This window comes from Perissodus microlepis, chromosome 9 (assembly GCF_051167445.1).
Source record: "Perissodus microlepis isolate ML-2025 ecotype Zambia chromosome 9, ASM5116744v1, whole genome shotgun sequence".
NCBI classification, from domain to species: Eukaryota; Metazoa; Chordata; class Actinopteri; order Cichliformes; family Cichlidae; genus Perissodus; species Perissodus microlepis.
The window spans coordinates 9,392,653-9,412,070 of record NC_140469.1 but is presented as its reverse complement, the minus strand read 5'-3'; the positions used below and the strand labels follow the sequence as shown (position 1 = coordinate 9,412,070).

The 19,418-nt window shown below is 42.4% G+C and overlaps 4 protein-coding genes across 9 annotated transcripts; 2 read left to right on the top strand and 2 right to left on the bottom strand.

Annotated features, from left to right (window-relative positions):
• Positions 1–217: 217 nt before the first annotated feature.
• On the bottom strand, positions 218–3,288 carry fbxo45 (F-box protein 45). Its single transcript, XM_084938924.1, has 3 exons — positions 2,331–3,288; positions 1,334–1,690; positions 218–1,232 (listed from the first exon to the last, which is right to left on the bottom strand). Exons 1-3 carry the CDS (start codon positions 2,655–2,657, stop codon positions 1,047–1,049), a joined length of 870 nt encoding a protein of 289 aa, XP_084795050.1. The 5' UTR covers positions 2,658–3,288; the 3' UTR covers positions 218–1,046.
• Positions 3,289–3,406: 118 nt separating this feature from the next.
• fam168b (family with sequence similarity 168 member B) lies at positions 3,407–8,296 on the top strand. 2 transcript variants are annotated; one of them, XM_084938925.1, is made up of 7 exons: positions 3,407–3,532; positions 5,520–5,611; positions 5,715–5,798; positions 6,105–6,247; positions 6,346–6,544; positions 6,628–6,752; positions 6,836–8,296. In XM_084938925.1, exons 2-6 carry the CDS (start codon positions 5,542–5,544, stop codon positions 6,738–6,740), a joined length of 609 nt encoding a protein of 202 aa, XP_084795051.1. In that variant the 5' UTR covers positions 3,407–3,532; positions 5,520–5,541; the 3' UTR covers positions 6,741–6,752; positions 6,836–8,296. The 2 variants fall into 2 exon arrangements, with proteins under 2 accessions (XP_084795051.1, XP_084795052.1); XM_084938926.1 differs by lacking the exon at positions 3,407–3,532 and adding an exon at positions 4,370–4,508.
• A 488-nt stretch (positions 8,297–8,784) lies between these two features.
• On the top strand, positions 8,785–15,112 carry rbbp8 (retinoblastoma binding protein 8). 2 transcript variants are annotated; one of them, XM_084938919.1, is made up of 19 exons: positions 8,785–8,889; positions 9,379–9,505; positions 9,617–9,659; positions 9,756–9,851; positions 10,176–10,267; positions 10,484–10,556; positions 11,888–12,069; positions 12,153–12,248; positions 12,329–12,405; positions 12,524–12,591; positions 12,697–12,985; positions 13,100–13,265; positions 13,381–13,469; positions 13,814–13,931; positions 14,020–14,154; positions 14,274–14,310; positions 14,409–14,496; positions 14,579–14,720; positions 14,874–15,112. In XM_084938919.1, the coding sequence occupies exons 1-19, from the start codon at positions 8,887–8,889 to the stop codon at positions 14,969–14,971; spliced, it is 2,019 nt and encodes a 672-aa protein (XP_084795045.1). In that variant the 5' UTR covers positions 8,785–8,886; the 3' UTR covers positions 14,972–15,112. The 2 variants fall into 2 exon arrangements, with proteins under 2 accessions (XP_084795045.1, XP_084795044.1); XM_084938918.1 differs by having other exon boundaries at positions 14,271–14,310.
• A 91-nt stretch (positions 15,113–15,203) lies between these two features.
• slc35d4 (solute carrier family 35 member D4) lies at positions 15,204–19,260 on the bottom strand. 4 transcript variants are annotated; one of them, XM_084938921.1, is made up of 15 exons: positions 19,002–19,260; positions 18,564–18,610; positions 18,299–18,376; positions 18,123–18,204; positions 17,925–18,002; positions 17,763–17,788; positions 17,620–17,671; positions 17,497–17,545; positions 17,240–17,285; positions 17,075–17,110; positions 16,728–16,762; positions 16,218–16,287; positions 15,849–15,942; positions 15,670–15,734; positions 15,204–15,411 (listed from the first exon to the last, which is right to left on the bottom strand). In XM_084938921.1, exons 1-15 carry the CDS (start codon positions 19,071–19,073, stop codon positions 15,348–15,350), a joined length of 894 nt encoding a protein of 297 aa, XP_084795047.1. In that variant the 5' UTR covers positions 19,074–19,260; the 3' UTR covers positions 15,204–15,347. The 4 variants fall into 4 exon arrangements, with proteins under 4 accessions (XP_084795047.1, XP_084795048.1, XP_084795046.1 ...); XM_084938922.1 differs by having other exon boundaries at positions 15,204–15,477; positions 17,763–17,791; positions 19,002–19,259; XM_084938920.1 differs by having other exon boundaries at positions 17,763–17,791; positions 19,002–19,258.
• Between the last annotated feature and the right edge of the window lie 158 nt (positions 19,261–19,418).

The window sequence follows — 19,418 nt, the reverse complement described above, 5'->3', positions numbered from 1 at the left end:
AGCAAGATCCTCTTGTCCAAGTTCCCTTAAAAAAAAAAAAAAAAAAAAAGGCCAACAATTATACAGCGCTTTGAGTACTCCGGGAGAGTAGAAAAGCGCTATATAAGAATCAGTCCATTTACCATTACCAGTTGATCAATAGCTGACAGTGTGGTGATGGTCGATCTTTCAGACCACCTGCACTCTGTTCACTTATGCAAACAAACCTCAAACCGTCTTTACTGTAGGAGTGGCACCATGTAGACTTTATTTTCAGGCTTTAAAATCACACAGTATCTATAGTACCATAGATAAAACCAGGAAATAAATAAATCGTAATACTACAGTAGCACATTAAAAAGACACATTTCATGTTACAGGTTTAGTTTCCACCGTTACTGAGTAAGTACTTGAAAGGGGGAGATGTTTCAGTGCATACGCAGCACAACAGTGCGCATGCATGGACTGCCACACACGTGCCATGGACGTGGCCCATGTGTCCTTGAGGTTTACCTACGCCAGAATGTTACAATACATCTCACATGTTTCATTTCACCGTAATGCAGTCATTCCACAATGCGTTTGTCCATTAACACACATGATAACGACTGTGTCACATGTTTAAAATGTTGCGTTAAAGTATTCGCCACTTGGTTTAGAGTAGCTCAGGCCTCCTTCAAGCAGACAAAATCTCAAGTAAATCTTCAGCACGAGTCCAAAATGCGTGACATTAAATTAAGTTTCCCCTGTAAGGTGAATAAAAGAGTTCAGCAGCTAAACTGTAAAAGTGGACTTCTCCACGTAGATACACAAACAGTCCCTGCACATTCCTTTCCCCCTGTTGTTTGTCCAGTTTGAAAAAAAAAAACCTTCGCTTTTTTTGGTCAGTCGAAGTAGATTGCAGATTGTTCTCTGTGTGCTTATGGAAATAAGGTTACTGTGTTTGGAAGAAATGTGACCACTTACCCTCCAAAACCTTAAAACACTACAATAGGGAGGGAATCAGCAGTCTGTCTGCACTTGACAGGAGCGTGTATGATTTCAGGGTGGCACAGGCTGATCTGCATCTAGCCGTCCAGAGGTTTTCCCAGGTACACCATGGTGACTTCAGTGTTGCCGTATACTGCAGACACAGCAGGGAACAGGCAGGTTTTGGGCAGTCCACGGAAAGCCACTCCGAGAAACTCAAAACCTCTCTCAAAGGCTAACGTCTTGTCATCCATGTCTAGAATCACTCGTATTCTCTCCCCGATCTGTGGACAGGCACGGTCACATCAGGAGTTATAATCATGTTTTCACTTGTACTCTTTACACAATTTCCTTTTAAAATGTCATTTCAAATCTCGACTCCTACCTGATATTTAGGTGCATTGTTACACTGGGGGAAATTCCCGTTGACCTCTCCGTTGTGAAGCAGGTTATTGTCGACCAGGTTCCAGCCCCAGCTCTGGTCATCGCTGCCCAAGAGGGCTACGTAGCCCTGGCACTGCATCTGCGCCCGCTTCGTAGCGATACCTATCACTGCCACGGTGCCCAGGGGGCCCTCCCACCAGATTTCCCAGGCATGTCGCCCTTCCGAAAAGCCGATTTTGCCTCGCGCGCCATCTGTGCTCTGGGCGATAGGGTTGCGGTGCAGAGTGAAGCCGTTCTTCTTCACGTAAACGTTGCGGGAGCAGTCGTGGGAGCTCAAAGCATGCTGAAAGGCCGAGAGCTGCACAGGAAGACAGTTACAGTTAACAAAATCACAGACACTTGCTGGGAAATCTAAATATTTGTAAGGGGAAAAAAGTTCTGTGAAGCATGCATACAGAAGAAGAGACATGCTACTCCACTTTCCATCTCGCAGGACGCTCATTGCACCATTCAGAGGTGCAGAGCTCAAATATTTTTCATAAGAATGTAGGTCGTGTTTCTAAAAACACTTTGGAACAAATGAATGAGCGTCCTTAGATTGACATTGGACACAGACAAGTTGTTCTCATTCAAACCTTACTTTCATGCCATCAACACTCCTATAAACAGTCTCCATACACAGACTGCTTAAAACAGATTTTGTTCTATTATGCAACAATAGACTGGAGAGTCAATTCAATATGGACTCCAGTCATAAGCCCAATGGCAACAAAACATCTGCTCTACACCTGCCCAGTGTGATCACTAACTGAAAGACAATAATACAACAAGCAGGATTCAGTTTTATGCCCATTTATGTCTTATATTTCATTGAATACGTTAAAAAGCACTAGATTACGCTGACATTCAGTAATGTTTATGGCTACACTGTCCCTTTGTGTAAAGGCATCACCAAACAGGTAACCCCAGGACAGAGGGATGTGTACTGGTAAACCTACTTTGCCCTTGTAGGTGGGCAGGTTACAAAGGATGTCAGACCGCAGAGCCTCGTCGCTCAGAGTCCGGCTGCAGAGGCTGCGCCACACCTCGCTGTTTTCATCCGCCAGGATATTGTTCCAGTGCCAGCAGACCAGCGAACACCGCATCAGGTCAGTCAGCTCCAGGTAGGAGAAAACATGCTCCAAAACCCTCGCTGGTAGCCTCCCCGCCACCCCTGCGCCTCCTCCGGCTGCAGCCGCATATGGAGAGCCGGTGGAGCTGCAACTGGCTGCCGCTGCTGCGCCCAAGCAGGAGGAGCCTCCTCCCCCACCCGCCGCTCCAGACATTATGCCCCTGCTCTTCACCGACGACGCCAGCTGAGCGAGTAGTTTCACCGTACACCGCAAGACGGTTCCTAATATGAGCTCGGCAGCAACATTTTTAACCTGTGAAAAACCCACACGTAGGTAGCGCTAAAACCACAACAGTATACGGACCCGACTCTTCCCACTTCAATGGCTGAATGGAAACGATGCGTCAAGGTCCTCAAAGGGCACGAAGCACTAATTGTCCCGTTGTCACAGAAACGCGAAAATTATTTCGGAAGAAACAGTGGTCAGTTTAAGAAGTAAGCAAAGTCTCCCGAGTCCGGAGACGACGAGCTATTAGATGAAGCAACAGTCGCGCTCGAGTCAAATAAATTTTACCGCCTGCAAGGACCGCAGAGCCGACATAATGAGTTCAAGGAGGGTTGCTACACAGTACTGTTGCAGTGTTGCGATACTGGACGTTACACCGCTGCAACGTCAAAAGTGTTGTGATTGTGTCGCAAAAAATACGAACCGTATTAAAAGACGATGCAGTCGTTTACCAATAAAAGGCGTTATCTGACCTGTTACGTCATGTTGGTTGGATTTGATAATTATTTTCAGATCGCGTTTGACGGAAAACTAATGATAATAGTTTAAAAAGAACTACTGGTGTTTTCACTGTTTAACATGAGATTCACACGTTGTTGAAAGAAAACAAAACCGGCATCTTATATAAAGTAGACTATATTATTTTATTTTTTAATTTGTATACCACGTGACACCACGGAAGTGACGCGGGGTGCTCAAAAGAGTTAAGCAAAGCATCTGGGAGCAAAACAGCAGTTAGCTTTATTTCATTTTAACCCACAAGACCGGAGAAGGTGACTAACTGACGGTCAGAGCAGCTAACAGTAAGTTGTTGTGGGTTTTTGTTACCGGGACATAAAGATATGCGTGTTATCTGGTAACGGGACAGGCTGCACCGCTTGACACAGCTGTCTGGCTGCCTGCCTCCTGTGCTATGCGGCCTGCTTGACGAGCTGTCCCCCATCTGTCTGCTGTCCGGGGACACTCCGGCGGCTTCGCGCGGTCAGACAGGTGATTAGCGGGTCAGCGTGTAAAGCAACGCTCACCTACGGCGCCAAACAGGCTAGGCTAACTGCAGGTGGTGGAGATCGTGAAGCTTGTGAGCTAAGCTAGCTGATGGTAACAAAGCCCCGCTGCGTTCACCTTTCCAAATTCTTCTACTTCAGGTTGCCATCTTAATTTTTGCAGGCGACGTATCGAACGTCATGTTTTGAGAGGGCACATGTTACTGCCGAGGGTTTGTGCTTGGAAGGCGAAAGCAGCCTTTAAGACTTACCGATGAGCAGCACGTATTTAGATTTTAGTCTAAGAAAACCTCCAGGAAAAAAAAAAAGAAACGCATAGCTTCACACCTCTCTCGCCCCTGTCGTCCACTGTGTTTGGGTGAAAGAGTATAGTTAAAGTAACACAAATAAAGCCGAATTGCTAAATTATGTTGTTCCTCTCTCTCTCTTTGAAAATTAGAAGTTTTGATTAATTTCAGTTTCCTATAAAGAGTCAGCCTATCAAATAAACTGGAGTTAAATCTGGATTCAATTGTAGCGTGACTGTGCTTATAGCAACCCGAGTAAGTGTAATTGTGAATTTATATTTACCAGAGTCCATTCACTTTGAATGAGCACCTTGTAACGAGGTGGAAAGGTTTTTTGTGTTTTTGTTTTTCATGCTTACGTTGTTGTTTTTTTTTTTTTTTAGCTACCGCTAGGTGGAAGCACAGATGTATTAAAATCAACCCAGGGACCGTCATGGGAAGCAAAAGTCAAGGTTTCTTCGGGAAATGCGCTAAGAAAGCTGTAAAATGTAATAACAATAATGATGCATTTTGTTTCAGGCGCCTTTCAAAACACTCAAGGTCACCTTACACACGGTTTAAAGAGATGTTCTGATGCGAGAGGGAGTTAGTGATATGGATATTTGCTGGGAGGGAATTCTAGAGGCCGAGAGCAGAGCCAACTCATGATCGAGACCCCATGGTAGGAGGAAGAGAAGGAGATAGCATCATGTTAACGTGGAGTAACATCTCTGAGGAATGTTTATAGCACCTTGTTAAATTTAAGGTTTGACTTGAACAACAGAATGGCATCAAAAATGCAAAATGAAAGGTCTAGCTGAGTGTATTAATTTCCCAAAAATGTCTTTTACAAACTGCTCACGAACATTGTACAATGACTAGTTGCGCTCATCTCTCTTTCTGCTTTAGACAGTGCTGAGAGCATTAGGAACCATGTTGACACCATTTTTAAAAATAGCGCAAGCACCTTCTCTGCGTTATGTTTAATATCAAACAGAATATATAGTAATGCCAATACAACTGTAATAGGTGCATGTCAGCACACAATGTCAGAAAATGCTTATTAGTCTAGTCTTCGCTTTTTTGTTACCGTGACCTTGCAAGGTCATATCATGCAGACCACTGTCAGTCAGCTGTGTCGTTGGGTAAAAGTAGTAGTTTGTGCACATGCGATGACATATAAACGTAATGAAATGTGACGAATGAGAAAGCTACAGTAACAGCAGTCTAATAAATGGAGAGTATGTCAAAGTCTAAGCTCTAAAGAAAGCACACCAAACCAGTTGACATGCTTAAGGTTTCTGAAAGCAGAACTGAAGGTTTTCTTTAAACATTCTGAGGAATCTTTTCACAATCACTGTGCTGTTTTTGGAACAACGGGGTCACAATCGACAGCAACAGAAAGCTTCATATTCTCATGTCCATCCTTTCCACAAGAGCTCTGCTGGCACACAGATCAGCAGTTGGTTTCCATGCATGATTGCATCATTCCAACCTGTCTGTGCTTCTCTTATTTACAGCATCTGCAAGTAGACAGCCACAATGAACCCAGTATACAGCCCTGCGCCAACAGGGGTCCCCTTTACCAACACTAAGGGTATAGGTTATCCAGGTAACCTGAAGCATAGTGGTTTAAGAAACAAGCATAATTACAAGAAATATCTCCCACCATTGAGAATACTATTCGATTCTTGTTTTGTTTCTGGTTTTGGCAGCTGGATTTCCTCTAGGATACGCAGCAGCTGCTCCAGTGTACACTCCCAACATCTACGCAGGAGCAAACCCAGGCTTCCCTAACGGTGAGAAGAAAGTAACGATGAAATCTGCCGGAGTTTATCTGATAGGTCTTGAAACACATCTTCCTGATGCACTTCAAAAGAGTCAAATTGTTACAGCTGACTTCTTGATTTGAATTAATTATAAACATAACGTAATAAAGAATAAAAGTTCCAAAGAGACTCTTAATAACCCTAAAAAGTGTGTGCGCTTCTCTTCTATGAGGGTCCTGTTTTACTGAGCTGCACAGCCAGTATTTCTTCCAAGCTTCAGCTATTTTTTTCCCAGAACAAACGGCCCTAATATGAGCCGTCTTCCTCCCTCTCTAGGCTATGCTCAAAGTGCTCCCTTCAAAGTGTCCTGCTCTCCCAGCACAGGGACCGTCCCACCGTACTCCTCCTCCCCAAACCCCTACCCAACTGCTGTGTACCCTGTCAGGAGCACCTACCCCCAACAGAACCCCTATGCACAGGTCAGTCCTTGCTGTATGTGTATATTTTTAATAACACGCTGCCCCTCTTCATCCAGTCTCAGTGCTTGAGCTGTAACGTGTGGTTGTTTGTCCACCAGGCACTAATACCTTCACAACAACAAGGCCCTTACTACACACAGGCTCTGTATGCTCCACCGCCTCATGTCATCCATCACACGACAGTGGTCCAGCCCAATGGGATGCCTGCAGCGATGTATGCCCCGCCTATCCCTCCTCCCCGCAACAATGGTGTCGCCATGGGCATGGTAGCCGGCACCACTATGGCCATGTCAGCTGGTGAGCTGCAGCAGTTTATTGAATCTTATCCAGGATACAAATGTGTTCGATTTGTAGTTTTACCTATGGCTTTCACTCCTCAGGAACTTTGTTGACAACTCCATCACCAGCGCCCGTCGCTCCCCACCCAGTCACGATGCCCACATATCGGCCTCCTGGCACACCCAGCTACAGCTACGTGCCCCCGCAGTGGTGAAGAGAGAGAAGTGTGAGTATGTTTTAAAAGCATCACAAGTTTGGTCAAAGGTGCAGATTAAAGATTTACGTTTACACCCGGTGTTCTCTCTGCAGGTCCGGAAGATGGTAGATATGCATTCACACTCCAGTGTTTTTCTCTCGTGGTGACGACCTGCCCCGCCCTGGCAGCGTCCGCTACCAATTCTTCTTCTTCCAGCATAATGTGAATCTAAAACCCAACTACATAGAGTCCCATTTGGATAAGCAGGGGGTGACAAATAGGCCCATCCCCACAACCCCTATTAATGGAATAAGGCTGCATTCCATACCCCCACCCCCTCAGCGCCAGCACCTCTACAAACCTGCTGCATATCTCACATCAAACTGCAAAGCCTCCATGCAAACTCTATGTGGACTCTCATGCAGGTTTTTATAGCTTAAATTCGTATGTAGTGAAAAAGGAGTTTGGAATAGTTTTCTCTTTAATTTGGGGGATTAAATATGATGTTGAATGCATGTGTATATATAGATTTACAAAGTCATGCTAGCTCAATTCTCCCTGCTGTGACAGATGCAAATTCAATAAAAGGCACAAATCCAAAGGAACTAAGAAAAAAAAAAAAAAGAGTAATAATCTGCAATGCTGAATCACCAGTGACTATGTCTTAAATGTGAAAGAAAAAAAAACAGACGAGAAACGTTTATTCATGCAAAAACATACCTGCGCCGTCCATCGCGGGCCAAACTGTACTATTTTTCACCGCTTTGTGTTTAGGTAAGTGGTTTTTATCGTTTTCTTTCAGTGATGCAGTGTTTGCATAATGTCTTACCATTTTTGTATTGTAGGAACAAAAGATGGGACTTTGAGTTTGTGCCTCTGTGACTGGTGGCCATTCCAACACTTTTACTTTTTCTGGCCTGTTAAACTTTCTTTTTTTTCTTTTAAACAAATGGTGTTTCAGTTTCTTTTTTTCCCCCAAAAGTCTGAAGCTGCTCCTGCTTGGGTGATATATGATGTATTCACTTATTTTAGCCAGAAGTGTTCTTGGTGGGGAACAAGTATAGGAAGTTATTAGAAGTCAATTGCACCCATTTAATAAGAGTGGATGAGCAGGAAGTGTGTGTGTGTGTGCATGTGTGTGAAAGCGGGACTCGAACGGAAACCATTCTGAATGGTGCCATACAGTGCAACATGCTTAGAATTTTAGACTTACATGTCACTCTAATGAATTTACTCTTAGGCAGATTTGAAGCACTACATCATTAAATCACCGCTCAACGTGGACATGTTAGGGCACCGTAATGATATTAAACTCCATTTGTGAATAGCACTACTGAATGAAGGCACTAATTCCAAACGGTTTGTAAAAGATATTTGACTTTTTCCGACATCGCTCGCTGTCTTACCTCAAGTCTCCAGGCTAAAAATCCACCAATGTCACTGTTTCAGACATGCTTTTCTATGTTGCCTCGGTCACCTCAGTTAAACATGTTTTGTAAATGTTATTTTTGTGACTTTGGTTGCTGTTTTGTATTCTAAAGAAAGACCAAAAATAAAAACAAATATAAGAATAACCTGTGTTGTGCATGTCTTCTCACTGGGTGTGTTGGGGCAGCCAGAAATGATGACAAAATAAAGAAGAACATGAAACAAAATATATGCTGGACGATTCAAACCGGTTTGAAAGGCAATATTTGGTATGACAATTTTTTTTTTTACGACCACATGCCAAATTTTCAGGTAATGGCTCTCTGGGAATTTGTATTTTAAACCTGGAACTCAAAATATAAAGAAACAAGGGCCGACTCAGGACTTTTACACAGTTCTGATTATGATATCCTACCGTAGTCCCCATGGCTCTGTTCTATATTATAGATTTTAGACATTTTATTCTTAAAGTTACTCATTGGTAATTGAGGTCAAGTCAAACAACTTTATGTAACTTAATTTCATAAAAAAATATTTTAAGTATTATCATTATTGTTGTTGTTGTTGTTGTTTGGAGAGAAGTAGTAGTATAAACCACTGGCTGCTGGTTAACAGAGGATGGTGTCAAAGCTTTCCTACCTCAATTGGAAAACGAAGAAGAAGATTTCCCAGCTTGCAGTTCGGCGCGCGAATTTGGATTTTGTTATGGTCAAGCCGTAGCCTGTATGGCTCAAACATGGTATTGTACTGTTAAACGTTACTCTAACCATTTTTCTCTTTGACAGAATATCCTAGTTTTTATTCGTTAGACGTGTCGGTGTAAGTCTGAGTCTGTTTGCGGCTGTTTTCTCGTGAGCTCGTGTCATTAAGTCTAAACTTTGCATTTATTTCTTAATTGTAGTCTAAGTGGTTATTGGGAGAACAAGCCAAAAGACAGAGGTGAAGTTTTATTAATGCTTGTTCTGAAAGCCAATAAACAATAAGTAGTAAACACGTGAGTGTTGAGGGGGTGAAAGTTATTATTATTATTATTTAGCTAATTAGCACTAAATTTATGCGCTCGTCTGCGCGCGCCATGTAGCAAAGCTAAAGTAGTCAAACGTTTAACTTCCCGTGCTTACATTGACAAGTGCGAATTAACATTAAGCAACACTAAAATGAGCTGAAACAAATCATGTATTGTTGTGAGGCAAACGCGGAAACAAACACGGTTGATTTGCGTTGGCAGGAAGCGAGCAGAGAGACGCTTACCGATAGTTTTGGAAACGACAGGAGCAGCGGGACAGCCAAATCAGCTGATCGCTTTCAAGACTTGTGGAGGCAACTTGGAGAGTGTCACCAAAATGCACTTCAGGGTAACTGACAGTTTGATCTCACCACGTTCATGCTGGCTTTCATATCTATAATCTGAAGTTCAGAAGCTAAATGAAAACACATGTCGTCATTGCACTTGTTGCTGTTTCTAGAATTGGAAGCAAAAGTAAGCAAGCTGAAAAAGGAACGTTGCCTGTGAGTATGTTGTGTCACTTTGCGTTTAATGAGAAGGACACTTGAGTCTTAGTAAGTTATGTATGAAGGGTAAAGTGATGTGTTTGTCCTCTACAGAGATGCGCAGAGGCTTGAAGCGTTTTACAGTCGAAACCAGCAGCTCAAGGAGCAAAATAAAAACCTGCAGGATGCCATGGCTCTCCTGGAGGAAAGGTAAACTACCCAAAGATGAATGCACGTGCACTCCACTGTTATTCCCTTTGTAGCAAATGCTTGTTTGTTTGTTTGGAATATATGTGTCTTGTTGAACCTCTGTTACATTTTAACTATAACTTAGGATGGGAGAGCTGCAGTTTGGCACTGATGTGGGATTTCTAATTAACTGGAGCAACATGATACCAAAGACAAGAATAGCCTTTTCTGATTCATTGTATGGATGCTTCAGATTCCCCGCAGACTGAAAGTTAACAAGATTTGATGTGTTGCATTAAAACGGTGTGAAACATAAAGGTTGCCAGCTGTGCTTTCCCTTTCCAGGCTTCGAGCAGCAGAGTGTGATCGATGCTCCATCTTAGAGGAGAACCTGAAAAACGGTCAGCAGCAGAATCTGCGTCTTATCGAGAAACTAAGTGAGTGTTTTCATTTCAGTGTCCAACAGCCATTAATAGCCCTCTCTGATGTGCATACACATATGCAGATGCAATCTTTCACAACAATAGTATATTATATAATATGACGAGTAATATACTAGAATAAATGTGGAAAAAACCCTAAAATTTCTTTAAGATTCTCAGTTTGTTTAAGAACAGAGAAAAACATGTTCTTTGCAAACCTTTGTTCCTCAGAAAATGAAAGAAACCTGCTGGACGATGAAAACAATAAGCTGCGAGCTGAGCTGCAAAAACTGAAGAGTTCTCGGTAAGCTGTGTTGCATCAATGTTTTTGTTGACGAGAAAAATATGAGAAATGTTTTAAAAAGTTAAAGCAATAACTTGAAGTACTTTGAAGTTTATCAGTATCTCGCATCATGGAGGAAGTTTGACTCTTTACACACTTGCTTCAGTTCATTGAGGTCTGGATTTTGACTGGGCCATTGCACAACACCCTGACTCTTCTGTTTTTCAGCCATTCTGTTGAATGTAGATTTGCTGCTTTGATTCAGATCATTGTCTTGTTGCATGAGCCAGTTATTGCCAAGCTTTAGCTGTCAGACGGATGACTTAGAATACTTTGGTATACGGGGGAGTTCTTGGATGACTCAGACACATCAAATCATCACCACCCCACCACCGTGCTTTGTGGTGATGTATTTGGGTTTTGCCAAACACATCCCTCTGCATTATACGTACACCTCCTCAGTTTGGTCTCATCTGTTCCAGAGGTCTTGTGGTTTGTTTGTGAGCCTAAGCTGTGCCTTCATGTTCTTTTTAGAGAGAAGCAGCTTTCTCCTGAAAATAAGCCATCCCTGTTCGTTTTCTGACTGTGCTGTCATGAACTTTAACATTTACACACTGAGACCTGTAGAGTCTGAGATGTAACCCCTGCTTTCTTATTTTATTGTATTTCTTTTTACAGTTTCTGAGCATTGCGCAGTCTACTCATCAAGGTGTCTCTTGACATTGATACATCTGTCTCACAGAGACTGTTCTTCATTTGGTTAGATATTGTGAACGGGGTTTTCTTAGCCAATCATCCACTGCGCTCATGTACTTAAGATGTCTTCAGTTGTCTTTCATGTGTTTTGGTGTTGCTGAGCCTGGTTTGTGCATTTATTCTTTTTACAAATGCAAGTTTATTCTACTGCTCCGATAGGTTTATTTTGTTTTTATGGCTTCTTCCGTTTGCGCCCAGATTTTAATTAATTTTTTAACCTCATATTAAAAGTTCCAGTGAAAAAATACTTAATAGATTTTAAATATTTAAAATGGGGGACTGTGTCATGATTCCTGCAAATAGCTGTAAACAGTGCAATACTTTTGTTAAACCTCTTGAATTAAAACTTCTATAAAAATGTGTATCACCTACATTGGTCAGACATTTCAGGAGTGAACAATACATTATCCCAAGCTGCTACTCAGTATTATTATTTTTATGTGTTTATAAGCTTTTTGGTGCTAACAGCCCCAGTTTCTTCTGTGGCCCCTTGGGAAAATAAATTTCCCTCCTGCAGGAGGCTTGTAGGTTCAGGTTCGGTAAGTTTTAAAGTTTCAGTTTCCAGTGAAGCACTACACGTGTGCTTTTCTTTTCAGGTCTGAATCCAAGGAGGCCTCACCCGCAGAACAGGAAGAGGGCGTTATTCCAGACTCCCCAATCTTGCCCAGCTCACTGCCTGTGGTAAACAGATTGAAGAAACAGAAAAATAACGACCAAATGAAGCGTGTGCGCTATACAGAGGTGCCTCTACCACAGTCTAACAATTCGCTCTTCAATGGTCAGTCCTCTTTAAAGTAGCTTCCTCTTTCGTCACCTGTCTGAAGACACAAACCAGTTTTCTAATCTAAATTCTTTTTTAAGAGCTATACAAAGATCCTGAGGGTGCCACAAAGAATCCTGGAAGAGCAGAAGTGCTCGTCCCTAACACCTGTGAAATGGACGCGTCACAGATCTCAAGTATGACTTCATCCATTATTGGTCTTCCGTAGATGCGATCATGAGCGTGTTGCTGTTAACATGTCTGTTTCCATTTTCAGACGATGTGACTGAAGATGAAGAAGAGGCAGCAGTTGCAGAAACTTGTGGCCTTGAACTTATTGAAAAGCAGCAGATGGTGTGTATAAGCAGGATTTGAAACAAATGATGATCTAATAAAAATGTAATGTGATCAGGCTTTAATAAAAACGAATCTTAGGTGTGATCAAACAGATTAGCTCTCTTTCTCACCTTAGAATCTCAGGAAAGCCCCAAGCCAGCAAAGAAGCTTCAGCACTCTCTGGAAGCAGGACGTTCGTTTAAAGTAAGCATTGAGACATCATCTTCTGCTGTGGCAGACACCTCCATGTGGAAAAGAGAAAACAAATAACAGTTCGGTGCTACAGTTATACTTGTTTCCCTCTTCAAGGCCTTGCTTCTCGTCCTCTTCATCCACACTGATGCACAGTCCAGACTCAACATCTAAAGGGTCACCATCTCTTCTCCCACGCATCAAACGGTTTGCAGAAGGCGGCAGTGTTTGCAGGGCAAAACGGGTGAAGGAGGGAAGTCCAGAGGTACAGGAACGCAGTCAACGAGGAGTCCAAGAAGACGCGGACAACCAGGAGGAAGGCGAACACCTACAGCGTGAACAGATCAGCCAGACTGCCATATCTGTGAGCAATCCAAGCATCAAGAAGGAGCAACTAGATAGGAAGGCAAGAGAAGGCAGTAACATCATTTTCAAATTTTAACCACGTTTAGTGTCCAGGCTGTTTAATTAAATGTAAGACAGAAATATAGAGTTTCACGGTGCTTTTTATATCACACAGGTACAGTCAGGACATAATATGAGCACCAGCCAAAAGCCAAGCGCTTCTTGTAGCAGTCCTGCTTTCAAGAAGCCAAAAATGAAGGTTAAACTGGATGCAGACGGGAAGAAAAGAAGCCCTCTGCAGGATCTGAATGCTTCACAAGGCCAGCGTGAAGCTAAAGACGGTGATTTCTCTTCAGCAAAGTCACTTGAAGGACATGTGGATATTTCTGATTGTTGTACAGTTTGAAATGCTCCTCAATAATATTCAGTTAACTTGAATGTGGCTGTGTGTTCCAGCTGATAGGAAGCACACAGTGGAGCCTACATGGAGCGTCGATCCTGCGCTCGCTCTGTCCATGTACGACAGCGAGTGGAAAGGAGACGAGGTATAGTCACGTGATCTGCTCTGCTGAACAACCTTCACCCTCAGCATGCACTATACTGTAAGCTGGCTCGGGGCCTTTGGGCTTGGCCATATTAGGAATATCCTCTCTTATTAACATCATCCAGACCTGGGAGTAGAAAAAACTGCCTGAAATGCGAGCGCTGAGGTCGATCTGAAGCCTGAGTTTTTATCTCACGGGGGTTACTTGTACATATACTGACCTCGTTATTTTAAACTGTGTCCCTATTTAATGTGAGCGTTCATCATTTTAACATTATTTAAACTAAATCTATTCATTGGACACATCGTTGTAAGAGTCTAACACAGGTTTTGTGTGTGTTCCAGGAAATTGATGAGCGGCAGCATCATGTGGAGATGGCAGATACAGACTGCACCTGGGTCAGTCACAGCTTACTTCAGCGTCAAAAAGAGAAGGACCAAGACAGAGGAGACAGTGTGTTCGGTGAATATACACGGCAACACTTTTTTTCTAAAATATTTAAAATATGCTGATTAAAACTGTTAGTAATCTCAACTGTCCCTACTTCAAGGACTCTGTGAAAAAGCAAATGACAGCTTGGATATGATGTTCGACACAACGGCTTATGGGGAGTACAAATCTTGCAACAGTTCACATCTAGGCCAGAGCCAGCCCTGTGACAGTGATGATGAAGAGGAGGCCATTGGTGAGCTTTCAGATTGAAAGAAAATGTGTGCAATCTAGATCAGTATTTTCAGATATCTATTCGTAAGGTAAACCCTGTGTTTTTTTGTTTTTTTCCCCCTAAATTCTCCAAATAAGGAGATCCTCCTGAAGACAGTGCATGCCAGTCTAAAGCACGGTAAGAAACTGATCAACCTTTTCAGGTGTTTATCTGAAGATGATCATGTTTGTTGGTCATTGTCAGTTTTCCATAACCTAGATCTGTCTCTGGATTAGACACCCAGCGTTTGCACATGTAGCAGTCGTTCGCAAAAAGGATGAGAGAAGAAAACTGAAGGGCTCTACCTGCAAGGAATGTGAAATTGTAAGTATTCTGAGTACTTGAGTTTAATAAAACTCACACACTGCTAACACTGATCCTATTTTAAATAATTGTTTACCTGCAGTATTACGCCCATCTGCCAGAGGAGGAAAAACAGAAAAAGCTGTCTGCTTGCTCAAGGCATCGTTTCCTGTACGTTCCTCCATGCACACCTGAAAACTTCTGGGAAGTTGGATTCCCATCAACGCAAACGTGCATTGAGAGAGGTAATTTAACAGTTATGCACTGTAGATTAAAGCAGTAAGGGCAAAACACTTGAACCCATTTCTCAGCAGGACCATTCTTCATCCTGTCATGCTTTTCAGTGCACGAGAGAGGATTGTACTGTCTTTAACACTAGGATGTGTCCTCTGTTGTAGGTTACATCAAAGAAGAGAAGAATCCTGAGGCGCGCTTACGGAGGAGGCAGCCATTAAATGCTCTATTCTCACCGAAGCGAAACAAGGAGGAGAAATAAAAATGTCCATCTGTAAAAGAACTGATGTTGTGAAGAAGGTTGATGTTGTTTCCTTTCTCCCCTTCAGTCTTTCTGACTTGTTTTATTTTTTTAAATGTTTTTTGTGCGGATAGTTTGGATGAATAAATAATTGTGTTTCTATGGAGTGTTGGGATTGTCACAGTTCATCTACAAATGACAAATAAGTAAGTAATAATATGCAGACCTTTAAATTCTGACCCAGTGCAGTAAGGACAGTTTGTACCAAACTTTTATTTGGTCAGGAGATCAGATAATAGACAAAGTTATAAAATGAATGTAGAAAAATAGAATCTGCATCCCCAGTTAAAAAAGAAAAAGTAATTTGAGGTGAACTCGTCTAAAGTGCTGAAATTCGTCACACATGAGAATCCCTCTCAGAATAGATCAGCAGAGCCTCTCCGACGTGACTGACGACCACGCTGCAATCAAAAACAGATCAGGGCTTTCATCAAAAATCCAGCGTCACGAGCTTAACGTGTATTAAACTGGAAAACAAAAAGCATTAAAAGTTGGACATAAACCTGCAACTTTTTAAAACCACAACTGACAAGAATTCACGTACAAATGTTCACAAACATGTTAGAACAAATAAGACAGATGCAGAAATCTGAAGCATGGAAAATGAACAATTGTTTTTGTGCTGAAATGAGCTGGAAACAGAAAAGTTTGGTACCTACCACAAAAGAGACGAAGCATTAGAGTTCACAGAAAAAATAAATGGAGACAGGAGCATGGCAGTAACCTGACAGGACATAATCCAACAAGTAAATCGCATCAGTTTGACTTTGACGATCAACACGTGTGTGTGATGAACTGTGTGTTACATGAGTTTAACATATCTGAAGAGTTAAGTCACCTTAGATAAAAAGATCCAGACCCCAAAGTGTTCAAAGGACAGTCCGCTTTTTAATTTGACTGTAGCCAACCGCAGCAAAAAGCCCAGCAGAGCGCTGTGAAGTGAGACACACAACCAGTAAGAAGGACACAAACCTTCCTCTGTCCTATTAAACCTTTTACAGAACTGGAACAGGAGTCCTTGTACATAAACACACTAAATATGCCGTTATTTAAAACTTTCTAACAAAGATCTACTTATTTTATAACCAAGTATAATTAGAACGGACTCTGAAGGCTTCAGTTTGATATGAACTCAAAGGACGACAGCTTGTTTTCACGGCTAACCAACACCGATGCAATCAATATTAGAGAAAACTGATGGTTTCACCTGGCACAGCAGCCGCAGTGAAATGTGTGCGACTGCAGGGACGGGAACTCCAAGGCACCCGTGAGGTCACCTGCACAGGGACAAGAGGCATAAATTTACATACACACACACATATATATATATATATATATATATATATATATATATATGAAAATGAGCTGGAGACAGTGGTAGTAACAGAAAGAGAGGAGGCAGAGCTGGAAGTGGAGGTTGAAGATGTTAAACTAGCACAGCAGAGTTACAGCTCAGGTTGAGCGGTTTGGAGAGAAGAGACAGTGGACAAATTGGACAAAGGAGTTTTTAAGGTGGAGATGCCAGGCAGGAGGAAAAGAGGAAGATCTCAGAGGAGATCCATGGATGTAGTGAAAGAGGACATGCAGGGGGGTGGTGTGACAGAGGTGGAGGGTCTGCTGTGCTGGCTCCTAAAGAAGTAGAAGAGGAGCTGCAAAATGAGCAATAACAGAAGTTTTTGTGAGAATATTTGCAGAATCTGTGCGAGGTCAGTCGTACCTGTCGGGTGAGCAGCAACAGCCAGCAGCAGCACACTGTTGTTCAAAGGGGGGAAGCTGTAATTAGGCACTGATAATATCTAAATCTGCTTAATGTGAAAGGTTAAAGTTTTGAAATGAATCCGACTGAATAACTTAGACATCACTATCCCGTATATTGACCCTTAATTTTAAGACTTATGAATGGCAGTCGAATAAGGAAACTAATAAGCTTTTTTGGATCATGTCTAACGCATCAACACTTGGGTTTATCACAATTCTTTACAAGTAGTTTAAGTAAATTAATACTCTCACGTTAGAAGATTGAAGGTTCAGCCTCAGATCAAACAATTTAGACTTGAATCTTACCTGAACAGGTAGTTAATGCACTGCTGCTCAAGATCACTGCAATCAAATCACAAAAGCAGCGTCTTCAGCCTCTGATGTGCAGCAGAGCAAGCTGAAGCTGAGAAACTGCACCGTATGCTAGACTAGGAAGGCGCTCATGTGCGCCCATCAAAGGCTTTCACTCACCTCAGGCTGACGGACTTGTGGTGAACTTGAAAGACTCTATATGCACCTGCAAAACAGTGTTGTTGTTTCAATTTCTGCTGCTGTTGCAGTCGCTTATTGCCATTAAAAGATTTAAGCCTTAGGGCAAAATCAACTCTCAGCTCAAACACAACATCACCTCAAACCCTCGGCCTTATTAAGGCTCAGACATCTTCATCATCATTCTTCTCACAGTTAAAAGTGCTTTTTTAAAAATCATATTACGATATTAGACTTACCAACACAGGCGAGATGGCAGACGGCCCACAGGTAACCGCTGTGGTCCACCTGCAAGGCAAGGACACATGCTAACTAACTTGATCTACTGCACCGGCAATAAGGGAGCCAGGACTGTTAATTACCTGAGGGTCATAAAAGGGAAGGTTGATGGCTGAAAGCAGCATGAGGCATAGGCTGGAAGAGAAGGAGGGACGTTTACAGTCAGGCTGTTGAGTGAAATGTGTGAATCTCTTTTTAAAAAAATAATAATAGAAAACATCCATACCTGATAAATTTCAGCCACTGTGTCTTCTGCTAAAAAACAAAAAGCAGAGAGAGCACACATGCTGATTTTCTGCTATTTGCTTCCAATGAACACGATTAGGAGCAGGAGTGTGAAGCACATGACTGAACAGATCAGTTTACAGCAGGCGGTGAGCGCACTTACCTCTCTGCGGATGACCTTGAAGATCACGTAGCTAACGGGATGAGAGCAGTTTTGAAGAGTGAAGAAGAAGGGAATGTCCTGCGTGGAGGAGACACACTTATAACAAGATTGTCACAGTAGCAAGAAAAATCAGCACATGAATGCAAAGAGAATGCTGCAGCGATCTGCGATGTTATTTTAAGTGAACTGTGCACTTACTAAACGTGATAATGCCCGGGAACCAGCGTAAATGTTCCCCACAAATAGGAGGGAGCCCGGAAGCCAGGACAGAGCCGCAGATCTGTAATGCAATATTAGAGCACGTGGATCGTGTGGAAATCTCCCACGCAGAAGTATAATATCAAACCCAGCAGAATGCAGTGCGGTGACAGTACCTGGTGATGCGGTTTATTTCCACCCATCCCAGCTTTCCAGACACTAGAAGCAGGATAGCTCCAATAAATGTCTGCCATCTGGAAATAAGCAGTTTGGTCGTGTTAGTGAGAACAAACACAAGGTTATTCAGGTATCACACAACAGGGTGCATAATTAAACTAATGAATAATTCCTTTTACTTCTTTAGATTTATTGAAATGTATTCTCCTCAAAGAAGAGTCACTTCACTAGATACATATTCAATATTTATTTTCAGTTACTCACCCTTGAAATAAGGTTGGATAGGTGAAGTTTAACACTGACAGGACAAACTACAAAAAAAGAGAAGACAGTGAACTAATTTCATATGCAGGCAGTGTGGTATTAATCATTTCCCTAGAGATGCTTCATTACTCCCGCCAAAACCCATTGAAAAGTCTGGCAATTAGGTTTGTACAGCTGTCTCTATAAACCTGTACGGGATACAACACGACTCTAACTATGTGATATAATCGAGTTTTCAATTCGGCATAACTGTGGATCCTATTCACACTTCCTGCACTTATTTCTACTCCCTGATACCAAGCGCTAATATTACCCTTTACACAGCTGATGTCTGGATGGATTCACCTGGGATTACTCAAAGCATCTCCGCGGAATCTCTAAATCAGTAACCTCCTTTTCAAACTAAAATTTTTGACTCGTATCCTCGCTAGTGCCTACCTTGTTCGTGAAATATGACACAACAAAAACAAGGCTAAAAGCGAGGCCGGTGACGTGTCTCCTCCACTGCATGATGGTCTGCAGACACGCTGCAGCTGGGACATGATGAGAAGTACCAACAAAAATAATAAAGCTTTTAATACAGCGGCTCCTTTTTCAAACTGAAGACCTCTCGGGATCGGAAACTTCCCTCACTGTCACCACACATGACGCGTCAAGACGCAGGCACACCGAGATCGTCTATGCGTGGGCAGATCGTTCACTGCGCTGTCTGTGTGTCCCACACACAGCAAGTGTACCACCACATGTACACTGATAAGATACTATTGTTTATTTAGTCTGTCCTTTATTAATCATTGTAAATTTGTTACATTTGGATTTGGGATAAATTCTATTTTGTGTGTATCTTACTTTGTC

Excerpts from the sequence above, each read along its gene's own strand:
- fam168b (XM_084938925.1), top strand. The coding sequence starts at position 5,542 with ATGAACCCAGTATACAGCCCTGCGCCAACAGGGGTCCCCTTTACCAAC. Across the intron at positions 5,612-5,714 it reads TAAGGGTATAGGTTATCCAG|CTGGATTTCCTCTAGGATAC; the intron begins GTAACCTGAAGC and ends TGGTTTTGGCAG. Across the intron at positions 5,799-6,104 it reads AAACCCAGGCTTCCCTAACG|GCTATGCTCAAAGTGCTCCC; the intron begins GTGAGAAGAAAG and ends CTCCCTCTCTAG.
- fbxo45 (XM_084938924.1), bottom strand. The coding sequence starts at position 2,657 with ATGTCTGGAGCGGCGGGTGGGGGAGGAGGCTCCTCCTGCTTGGGCGCA. Across the intron at positions 1,691-2,330 it reads TGCCCACCTACAAGGGCAAA|CTCTCGGCCTTTCAGCATGC; the intron begins GTAGGTTTACCA and ends CTTCCTGTGCAG. Across the intron at positions 1,233-1,333 it reads ACAATGCACCTAAATATCAG|ATCGGGGAGAGAATACGAGT; the intron begins GTAGGAGTCGAG and ends GCCTGTCCACAG.
- slc35d4 (XM_084938920.1), bottom strand. The coding sequence starts at position 19,073 with ATGCAGTGGAGGAGACACGTCACCGGCCTCGCTTTTAGCCTTGTTTTT. Across the intron at positions 18,003-18,122 it reads CCCGGGCATTATCACGTTTA|GACATTCCCTTCTTCTTCAC; the intron begins GTAAGTGCACAG and ends TCCTCCACGCAG. Across the intron at positions 17,792-17,924 it reads TCAAGGTCATCCGCAGAGAG|CAGAAGACACAGTGGCTGAA; the intron begins GTAAGTGCGCTC and ends TTTGTTTTTTAG.
- rbbp8 (XM_084938918.1), top strand. Across the intron at positions 10,557-11,887 it reads CAAAAACTGAAGAGTTCTCG|GTCTGAATCCAAGGAGGCCT; the intron begins GTAAGCTGTGTT and ends TTTTCTTTTCAG. Across the intron at positions 12,406-12,523 it reads TTATTGAAAAGCAGCAGATG|AATCTCAGGAAAGCCCCAAG; the intron begins GTGTGTATAAGC and ends TTCTCACCTTAG.